Source organism: Myxocyprinus asiaticus, chromosome 20 (genome assembly GCF_019703515.2).
Source record: "Myxocyprinus asiaticus isolate MX2 ecotype Aquarium Trade chromosome 20, UBuf_Myxa_2, whole genome shotgun sequence".
NCBI lineage: Eukaryota > Metazoa > Chordata > Actinopteri > Cypriniformes > Catostomidae > Myxocyprinus > Myxocyprinus asiaticus.
The window spans coordinates 237335-249248 of NC_059363.1; the positions used below are offsets into that span (position 1 = coordinate 237335).

The 11914-nt window shown below is 38.7% G+C and overlaps 1 protein-coding gene across 1 annotated transcript in view; it reads left to right on the plus strand.

Moving 5' to 3' along the window:
- The window catches only part of LOC127410759 (brain-enriched guanylate kinase-associated protein-like), a 33089-nt gene extending 22772 nt beyond the window's left edge, over window positions 1-10317 (plus strand). The window contains exons 5-7 of the mRNA XM_051645977.1: window positions 441-548; window positions 1620-1703; window positions 9035-10317. Coding sequence (XP_051501937.1) covers window positions 441-548; window positions 1620-1703; window positions 9035-10306 — 1464 coding nt within the window. The 3' untranslated portion in view covers window positions 10307-10317. The remainder of the gene's footprint in view (window positions 1-440; window positions 549-1619; window positions 1704-9034) is intronic.
- The last annotated feature ends 1597 nt before the right edge of the window (window positions 10318-11914 follow it).

Sequence of the window (11914 nt, forward strand, 5' to 3'; positions counted from 1 at the left end):
TCTCCTGGCTGAAAAAGCTCGTTCAAGTAGCCACGCCCCAAACTCACGCTATAGGCTGAGATAGAAAGGGATGGGTGGAGCTGAGCAGGCCGCTCAGAATATAAACATCAGTGTTTTGATAGTGCATGTGAGTCTCAGTGATTATACGTTTGGGAGAGGTAAACCCACGAATGACTTACAGTTTCACATTTCACCTTTAATTTGTGTTTAACAGCGGCTCAGTGTGACTGAAGAATCTAGAATCAGTTTGTCATTTGTTCATTAATCCCTCTGAATGATTTCTAGATGTGGTCAGATATGTGCTTCTCATCTGAATATTCATGATGAGAGATGATGAGCTGTATTATCATCCAGAAGTATTTTTTGACTGTGTTTTCAGGTGATCCTGTATATTTATCCAGGTGAACAGCAGTTGATGGTGTTCATGTTGTTTGATTCAGATGGAGCATCATGAGGAGGAGAAGAGAGCTCTGAGTCGAGAAATCGTCGTTCTCAAGAATCACCTGATGGAGGCCAAAATCACCATCCAGAAACTGCGAGAAGATAATGTACGTCCTGCAGAAACACATGATGTTCTTCAGCTGATGAATTCCACAGACTGGTGATGTGATCTGGACATGATGATGTCATATATCACCACCTCATGATGTTCATCTCACACACGTGATGAACTGTTTGGATTGAGGATAAATGTGAAGCGTTTCAAATAAGTCATTAACATATTTAACCTTCAAGAGTCAACACTGAATTAATCCTGTTGACATACGACACATCTGCACTAGAGTACATTAGTTTCATATTTATATTTTAATTGTTCAGTTGCAACTAACAGGAGAATTTGATTCCATTTTAGTTTGTAATCTCAGACTTGATGATTGTGACCTGAAAGCATCAGTGAATCTGACCTCAATTTCGGAACCCTGATGAAAATGTAGATAAATGAAAGCAATCATGTTATGTCAGGGCAATAATTCAACATTTTTCTTCTACTTCAGTGAAACCGGACATCTCACCTTTATTGTGTTTGTATTTATCGGGGTGAGGGGACTGATGCGAGGCTTGTTAATGATGTCTGAGAAGAAAAGTTTCTCACGCTCCACACTACACAGTGATTTCCCTCCAGGTTCACTAGATAGGGTGCACTGAGTCAGAGATTATGGGCAGTATTCTCAGCAGACAGCAGGATCAAAACCGCATTTGCACACATACAAATACTGCCGAGACAAATGAAACAAGCACAGTGCAGAATTCTGCTTATGAAAGGTGTTTCGGTGGAAATGCCTGTGCTAAAAACACAAAATAACTGCTGCACAAATGTGATATTATATGATTTGGGGAACTGTCTGTGTGTATAATCTGTAGGCTTAAAGACACAAGCATTATATGAAATCAGAAGTGATCTGCATGTTTAACTCTCACTGAAGATTGGACGACAACATTAACACATCAGTATGTAAAAAAACAAACGTTTGGGCAAAACTAAATGATGTTTGTCAAAGATGTGCAATGATGATGATTCATTACACTGCCACTCAATTTGCCAAATCAAATGAAAAACATTCATTAATCATCTGTGTTTGATGACTTGTGTGTGTGTGTGTGTGTGTGTGTTCTCTCAGGATCTCTACAGGAAAGACTGTAATCTGGCAGCTCAACTCCTCCAGTGTGGGAAATCTCCTTACAGAGTGCACAAACTCTCAGAGGTACACACACACACACACACACACACACACACACACACACACACACACACACACACACACACTCAGTCTCTGTTTTTAAATTGTTGTACATGAATTGTTGAACTGAGGTTTAATTCTTTAAAGGGTCATGAAACCCCAAAACACATTTTTGGAAATGTGAACAGATATGTACAGGTTGCACATCACTGAAAACAATGAAAGCACTCATTAAGTTTATGAAGCTCCTGAGACCCGAGTGTGACTGCTGTGTGCATTTTCCATTTCCTTTTTTTGATTTATAACTTGTAGCACCTAATAAACAAGCAAAAAAATAAATAAAAATACTAGACCAAATAGTTTTCCTAATAATGTACAGTGCATCCGGAAAGTATTCACAGCGCTTCACTTTTTCCACATTTTGTTATGTTACAGCCTTATTCCAAAATGGATTAAATTCATTATTTTCCTTCATCATTTTGGAATAAAGCTGTAAAGTGAAGCGCTGTGAACACTTTCTGGATGCACTGTATGTCCTCATATGTGGACAGCGGGAGTAAGTTGTGAAATTTTAAGTAATACCAAGCTATAGAAAATTATTTTAATCAAATTCTTATGATGTGTCCAGGAGTGTTGATTATTCATGTTTTTGAGATGTTACAGACATTACATCAGAAATTATCATAATGAATTCTGATTCAAAGTAATGTCCAGCATCATCCAATCACTGTCAACCATGTTAAAATAAAATGATACATTATAAATTCTGAATCTATGTACTGATTATCATTGTCACATGTCTGTCAAACATGTTGAGTGATCCAAACATCATCTGCAGCCTGAAACTGAACGTTTGATCAGATTTTAGGAGTGAATGCACTTAACTGCATAGTGAGCTATAGGATGCTCCCTTGCTCCCTATTTAGTGAACGACTTAACCTCCAGTGTGCTGTCTGTCTGTACTGGTCTCAGAACAGTTTGAAATGCACCTTATTTTCATCCTAACTCCATATAAAGCCTCTGAAAGACACAATTATTATTATACATTAATTCTGAATGTGATAATGTACAGTGAATATAGGAATGCATTTATTAATGTTAATGAATAGAACCGGATTATACAGTGATAACAAAATAAAATATAACAAAATGTATATTAAAATGAAGTGAAATGACACACAGATGTGTTCGTGTCGAAAAATATTCAGAATAACATGTTTTTTTAATTTTTGAGAGAATAATGTCCTAATTTCCACATATGTGGACATCATGTTTATCAGCGTGCTGATGCGTGAAAAATGAACGGATAAAACTAGAGACTCTACTCTTTACAACCAAACAGATTTCAATGAAACATCTTAAACAGGTTTCTTACCAGAGGCACTTTTGTTGGCGCTGCACCCGTAGGAGCGTTTCACAGAAATCAACGGCATGGTGCAGCAGAAGTTTAACGCTTAAATGACTGTTGCAAAATGGTGTTGCAAACAGTATTCAGTCAGTTTTAATTCATTTAAATTATGCGTCATGTATAGTGAAGCCAATACACAACGTCCACACATGTGGACACGGGGTCACACAAGGTTAAAAACAAAATTGGTGACAATACACAACCCCGAGGATCCCCGTGTATTTAAGACCAGCTTGTTTGAGAACAGCCATTCATAAAAACTCTTTGTGGCCGATCTGAAAGTAAATGTTTGATCCAATATATCAAATTAACATTTACATTCAACTTGCAAAGGTGTGATAAAAGTGATGAAGGGTATGGATTATTATTTGGAAAAACTCTTAACAGGTATTACCATGTCTTCACAAAATGTATATATGTTGTAATGACATCTGTAAGTTCATGTACATCAGGGCACAAGTGGAAAAACACTTTGGTGTTATTTGGTTCTGGCACAGAAACAAGAATCACCGAAGTCTGTCCAAACTTTGATAAAATGGTATGAATGCAACTGAAATAATCTCATAGTCCCCAGTACAGATTTTTCCAGTATTTTGTACTGTGTTGCTCAAGCGTTATCCCAGTAAAGACAAAGTCCTCCACCAACTGATTTCCCTGCTGTTCTTTTGTCACGGTCTGCTTTAACAACGGTGTAGCCCTCAAGGTTTACATTACAATTAGTCTCAGTCACCAAGTTTCTGTTAGACATATAAGATTGCAACACATAAATAAATCCTCTGTTTCTGTCCGTACAGTTAATTCCTCAAGTTTGCCATTTAAAGATCGGACATCTACGCACTCTATTTTAAACGTCACCTCTTGATCCCTGTTTCTTAGTACCTTTTTTATATCGTTTCCTCTTCCTTTGCCCATCGTTTGATATAGACGGGAAATATTCATCCAAAGTTATATGGTTCCCCGTAGAAGGCAAAAGCTCTCTTGAGAATCCCCAGCCTGGTCACATGAAATTTACCTGAGCATTGCAACATTTTAGCAAAACTGAAATTACGTGCTTCATAACACGTTTGGCTGCAGTTTCCCATTGAAATGTCCAGCAGGGGGTGCCAAAACCGAGCGAAATGGTGTCGTAATCAGACAAGGTTTTTAAGGTGAATATTAAATGGAGGTTTTAATAAGTAAAACATACCTCCCTAACCTAAAATTTTACCCTAAACCAAACCAATAGTGTCTGAAAAGATAAATGAGAGTTTTACAAAACAGACATCCTACCCTTAACCAACACCTAACCCTAATTGATAGTGCTTTAAAATGCAAATTCAAAATAAGAAAAAAGAAAACACACATTAACTGAAGCAACCACATCATTTTGGGTCGCCTCTATGCCACTTTCACTTTTGTGCATTTTTGCAAGTAATGACGTAAGTGTGTCTTTGTAGGTCTGTAATACAAGGGATAAAATGTTTTGTTTTTCCCATCATGTGTTAAAGTGTTTTGATATCATAACATAACAGGAGGTGAATAATAGAGAGAAAAATATGTTTTTATAAAATCAAAATCAGCAATTGTACTCGTGATTTGTGTGGCAATGATTAAAGCACACAGTTGTAGCGCCTCTAGTGTTTATTTCACCAGGAAACTGCAGCGAAATGTAGAAAGCGGCACGTACAAGTCAGTGTGCAAAAATGTACATAGAGTAACGTTCATTCTGTGAGACCATGTTGGAAATCCCGTAAATCTGCACAGGTGCGACAACACCATTGTTTCTGAGATCTGCCATATTTTCCCAGATACAAATAAGGATCAAAAGGCCCAAAACTAATTCCATCTTCATTTAATTATTCCATCAAAGTGCACAATCAATATTGGACAAGAAAAAGCAGTACAACTCACAGAACAAGACGAGCAGAGAAGCACAGGGTCAGCAGCCTGTTGGGCATTACATTTAAATATTGTGGCTATACTTTGGATTTAATGTGTATTTTGTGTATTGAACCCGTTTAATGATGTGCCTTACAGAACACAATTTATTTCTTTTTCATTTCTGTGGTAATCAACATTATGCCACAAACGGACAATAGAGTTTAACTATTAAACCAGAAACACTCCTTGTCAGAATAAATATCTATATTTTATATCAGGTCTCTAAGCAGTCCTGGTTTTGGTTTCTCACTAAATTCTCAAAAGTTTGAACAAAATATCTGAATCTGAGATTTGCAGTCTTATACACTCTTTATACTTTTGTACCATAACTGCAACAGTGTGCCCCAAAACTCTTTTGCTTTTGTTTCCCCACATTTGGATGTTCAGCCATCTCTATCGAGAGTGTGTTGTTGTGTTTGACTCCCTCCCATCTTTTTAACATCTTTTCACACACACACTTCATGAACTAGAGGGTTTTGTAGTGACACACACTCACATGAGTGTGTGTGAGCAAAGAAAAAGAAATACAAGAAAATGTAAAAAGAGAGACATGACAGACAGCAGTTCTCTGAACACTTCTGAATGACTTTATAAACTCACACAGCTGTCTATAATTATCACACAGTCCCTGTCTGTGATTGGTCGATAAGGCAGATTGATTAATTGATCAGAGCCTTCATGAGTCACAGGACACGTATGAAGCGATGAGACGTGTTTTCAAACCAGACTCATTCTGAGAGATGCAGACAGTTTAGAAAAATCTAGTGTTTATGGATCCGGACAGATGAAAATAACTGAACACAAATCTTGAAAGCAACAGAAGAGTTCATGAGTTACATTTAACAATTCACTGTGCTCTTGTTTCTCTCACATGAGATCTCTAACATCTCCCCTAAAAAGCAATGACATTAAAAGGAAACTTTGCTTCAGACTCCAGTAATCTCACGTCTCCTCTAGAGCTTCAGATCTCAACGTCTCAAACTGTGCTCAGATTTGATCTCAAAGTCAGCTATCAGAGGTCAGAAATCTCAATATGAGCTCAACCATTTCTCATCAGATTCTCCCAAGAGCATTTGCTCTACTAGTCACATTCATCTGATAACTCTATACTCTTACTGGATGACAACAATCTGTCTTTTGTTCACCTAAGAATTTGTGAAGAGAAACACTGGAGAATAAGTTGATATTTCAATGAAACATGTTCCTCTGGGCTCTAGATAAAGACATGAAAGAGAATTAATGAGTTGAATTGACTGTAGAATTAGAGCATCTCCAGTATTCCCACAAGAGAAGAGCAGGAAAAGAACACAGGAACTGGAATATCACAATAACTGAGGCGTGTAAACATCTGGTGGGGAATCAAGTCTTCATCAGAACAAAATGATGTGCTAGGAAACGAGATGAGTGTTAATGAGTGAAGAATGGATGTGCTTTATGAAAGATAAGTGAACACACACACACACACACACAAGTTCCTGTCTTGGAAGGGAAACGGGTCCTAAAATTAGCTCAACCTTAAAACAGGAAGTCAAAGGCAGCGAATCCCTTGATTTCATCCTCCAGCAGCAGGTTTTTCTTCTGTTGTTTTCTGCTGGAGGCCTGAAGTGATTCATTTTAAATATAAATGTGAATATAAACTTCATGCTGTTTGATGAGAGAATCCTCACTGGTTTCTTGCTGACAGTCAGTTTTCAGTGTTGCATTTAATAGAGCTGAGAAAAGATGTCAGATATGTTTATATGGGGAAGAATATCACAGGAGCAGAACTGTAGAAATCTAGTTTAATCATTGATTTTGTATTGGATATCAATCGACATGTATACAAACGCAGAACATTCCCCTAATGTTAGCATATGGTTCCCATTTGGTCCTAACGCAGGGATCCAAACTCCTCACCTTTTGGAGAAATTCGCCATTTTGAAACCATAATCGGACACTTTTGTGATTGTGAAGAGCAATGATTAATGTGTAAAGTGACTGATATTTATACACGTTAAGGGGCGTTCACATGACTCGTTTCAGCGCTGCAGAATACATTGAAGTCTATGAAGTGACGTCACCAAAGTGTTTTTCACACACACGTTTTTGCTTCACCAATAATGTCTTTGAGAGTACTAACAAGAAATATTTATAATAATTATTTTAATTAAATATTACCTTATCGTTTATGAATATCAGAGACCCCAATTATTGAATTAATTTAAATTCACCAAGAAAACGCTTCGACCTAAACATAAACGAGTCCTTTTATTACTTTCTGCCATCAAAGCAACTGCAAGCTTTTTTTCTGTCGTCCAAAGACATGTTTTCTACGTTTATTGTGCTCATCTCCCACTTTCTTACGTGGCAAACTCGTAAAATCGCCCCTCTGTGACGCTTTCTGCAACGCTTGTCATGTGGAGGGCAATGCAGCGCTCGACGCTGGCGCTGAATGGAGTGTTGACGTCTCGACTCAACTCATGTGAAATGAGCTTTACAATGATGAAAGAACATTATTGAAACTCAAAATGATTATTATTTGTCTGTTATTGTGGTCTTTTCTGATAAAAGCCATGCTCAGCAGTTTAAATACTGTAGGAAAATGATCCCGTAGATATGATTTCTGTTTATAATTCTTATACTGACGTCAGGAGATTTGTAGACATGCAAGTTTTAATAAAGGAGAAGGACGTTATTGAAACACTATTATTGTTGTCTTATTGGATGAAAAATAATGCTCCGACTGAAGGAAGACTCTAGATCTGTTTAAACACTATAAAGTCTCTTGGCAGATTTCGGTCATGAACGACTCAAAATGATTCACTGACTCACTCACAGCACATAAGACGCTCATTTATCGCCACCTAGAGACATTTCCAGAAGGGGTCTCTGAACTAATCAGATAATAAAATTGAACACATTTGTGACACAGAAGCAAGCCTCACTAAAATACTCTTTATTTTGCAGCTTATTCTGCACAATTGTAAACTTGAATAAACATGAATCACTAAAATAGCTGGAATTGGTGCTTTTATCTTATACTTTAAAATAAATATCCCCAGAAAAAATGTTCGTGGACCAGTGATCGTCTTACCTTTTTCGCCCCTCATGAGTTTGCATCCCTGTAATTTGTTGTGGCATTGTAAGAACAAATCTACAAATTAGAAAAGCAAATTTGTTGTTTTTTCATAAACCATTTAGCGCTCTTGCCACCTGTGACCTCACACAGCGTAGCCTATATGTGTGACTTGTGTTTTTGTTTTTTTATTATTTGTTTGGCATAGCCAAATTTCAAACATTACAAGTAAACACGCTACTAAGACAGACAGAAAACATGGCAAGTTCTTGAAAAGGAAAAATATTGACGATGGTTAGATTATGTGGAACAGTGGTGTGCCGCAGAATTCGTAAAAATTAAAGAAAAAAGGTTGGGAAACACTGATTTAAAGTAATAGATATGCAGTGGATAACGTGTAATTTGTAATGTTTACATTGTGCATTCATGGCGCTAATGAGCTAACACTCTAAACGGCCATAATATGCACCGGTGATTACACTCGGTTATTGTAATTTATGATGAAACTGATCATAATGGTCGTACAGATGAAGGTACATTTGCTCCAGCTTGCTGCACGCCAGAGTGTTCATATCGACTGACTTTGACTGACTGAACAACATAAACAGAATTAGCTGTCGTCCTCAAAGTAGGTGGAGCTCCAGGTCACACCCACTGGTGATGTGGACCAATGGCAGTAAGAGGGTGTTTAGCAGCTGTTATGATATTTTCCTGAAATAAAACAACGGATCAGAAGACATGGATTGTAGATTGATTTACTGATGTACAGCAGGGTTGCAGAAAGCATATCTGAACATAAAGATTAGGAGAATCTTAGGGGAACGTTAAGGAACCGTTTTATTTCCATAAAGATTCCATTAGATTTAATCTCTCTCTGTATCTTTTCTTTTTCATAACTCAATTTCTACGTCTTTACAAGTCTCAATATTTCTCTCATTGTCTGTATTTGTGTGTCTCTGGTTTTGTTTGTAGCTTCCCATAGATTTCCAGGAGCGAGTAAATTGTCACATGGAGAAACAGGATCACGGGCGAAATATCGCTCTGCGGAACTATCATTCTGATGCCGTGCCCACTGCCATAATTGGCAAAGTCCTGGAGAAACCAGAACCAGTCAGAAGCTGTCCAGTGACGCGCTCACCGACTCCACAAACACATGACGCAGAACACCTGAGCCGCAGCGGAACAAGTGACAAACTCCAGCGGCGCGTCATCTATAAGACCTCTGACCTGTACTGCAGCGACACGGCGCTCTACTGCCCCACAGATGAGCGACGGAGAGACCGCTGGCCCGAACGCAGACAGAGCGTGGACGTTCACGCCAGAGAAACCGACCAGATACGAGGAGAGAATTCCACTGACAGCAATCCTGAAGACGAAGGTTTCTACCTGAACTTCCTCCCTCATGAAGAGCCTTTCCACGGATTCACTCTTCCAGCCTCCAGCTCGTATTCCAGCTTCAGCGCAGCGTCAGAAGAGAAAGCTCACGTGTCGTCGTTCATGGACTGGCGAGAGCGGAAGAACTCTTCCTCGTATGAGAAGGACAGTCTAGGTTTTCCAAAGTCTCTCAGTTTTCAGCAGGTTGCTCACAGCTCACAGAACGGCGGTTCTCCAGGTTACTACAGCGAGTTGTACCACATACCTCATCTCTCGCCGTCCTCCGGCGTTCACGGGGACGGACGTGGCATTGTTGACGTCACCGAGGACGATCTGACGGGCCGCTGGAGGCAGAGGAGCGTAGAGGATGTGAACAGCTTCCCGTTTGGACGTGTCTCGCCCTTCAGTCTCTCAGAACAACACTTCGTAGTGGGTCCGTCAAAGATCAAACCGTTCAGCAGCTTCCAGGAGAGAGATGACGTGTTCCACACACGCAAGCTGGATCCGTGTTTCTCCGCTTCAGCCGGCTCCAGTCCTGTACAAAACCCAAAGAGCCGGAGTCTGAATCTCTTGAAGACTGACAGAGGACTGATGCTGTGCTCAAAGGATGGAGGTCAGAGGTCAAAGAGCAGCTGCTTCATGTCTGTAAAAGAGCAGCAGAACACCACAGATGGTCTGAAGAAAGGTTACGAGAGTCTCAATAGTTCAGTCGAGTCTCTTCATCAAAGTCTCAAAGCTTCTGGTGTCCAGCACCACACAAAGGATCTTCCGAGTCTGAAGAAAACACAGTACCAAAAGTCTGGAAACACAGGACTCAGTCGAAAAGACAGTCTGACCAAAGCACAGCTGTATGGAACGCTGCTCAACTGACACTGGTTTGTCTTTTACAACAATCAGTGTTTATGTTGCTCTCATCAGTTATATGGTCGAATGAAAAGTATTGCACATAAATGCAGCTCTCTAGGTGAAGTGTGTTATTTCTGTGTCCAAATGGAAAAACATTTGGGTTTCCCAAACACTCCGTCTTCCAAACAGTTAGTCCCGCCCGAAACTCATGCCACTGGTTGAGTCAGAAGTTGGCATGTGAATGTTGGGAAAGCATCACCGTGTTTACACTCTAAAGTAAGTGACAGTTACTCTGCACATTAAACAGAGACACCCGAAAGTGTGTGAACATCCAAACAAATGACACACAACAGCTTTATCAAATCTAAGGTGTAAAATTAGAGTGGAATTCATAATACCAAACTGAAAAGGTATTTTGTATGTAAATGTGAGAACAGAGTCTATATTTCACGCATCTTTTCTATTTCAGCTGCTTCAACGTTTTCCTCTTCAGTAAGTAGATCTGTATTGAATATGTGAGTTTAAACATGACTGAATGTCTATATGTTGTTTATTGTGGACATTCAGCATGAGTTATTATGTATGTGTGTGTGCAGTTTAAAGTTTTCCCCCTCTTCAGATCTTTGTCAATCCACATCTAATGTCTGTAACACAAGATGAACTTCATAGCAGAAGCTCTTCCAACAACACAAATAGCCTGTATTCATTTCTGCAGTAGTATTTCTACAAGATAAAACAGGAATGTACATATTATCTGTGAGATTTAGTTTAGAACAAAACTCAGTTCTTCCTTTCAGGATTTTTAAGACGATTAAACAGGTTGCACAAACCGAAATCTAAACCATAAGGGTTTGGATAAAAGCGCCTGCCAAATGTGTAAATGAAAGATTTATAATGACTATAATGTCATGTTTGTTTATGGTGTATTTGACACTGTCAGCTGATCTCAAAGATGCTTTTACACGAGCATCACAGCAGAGAAACACACACATGAACCAGCATCATACACGTGTTATTTTTGAATAGTTGTCTGAATTAAACAAGATCGTGATTGTTAAAAACACAAGTTTTCTTTGTTGGAAATCCTGCTGTCTTGTCCTGCCTCACAGTTTGACCTGCTAATGTTCAAGGGAAAACTGCTTGATGCATGTTTCTATCATTTTTGCTGTAGATTTCTTTACTAAATAAATAAGAATAATGGATGCATTTGATGTCATTCTAATGAAGTTTGTGAGTTTGAACATCACTGACATGACCAGCACTCCAAACTAAAAGAAAATATGACAACTATATTAAACAAACACTGAAAAGGAGATTCAAGAGGACATTAAATGAATCAGTCACATCTGTGAGCTCAAACTCTCTACAGCTGATCATCATCAGTCATCGAGCGTTCTCATTGGTGCAGGAGGCAGAGACGCTGCAGAGCAATCAACCAATCATGGGGTTTTCTACTAATGTTATGAAAAACGAATTTGTTCTCTTGATAACTTGGGAAGGTTTTTTTTGCATAATGAAATTCTCAACTTAAATGGAAACATGACTGTTTATCATCTTATACTGATTTTATGAGATGTGTGTTATTAACTGTTAATAATAAAGAGCATTCAGGATAAACACTGAGAAACTCCA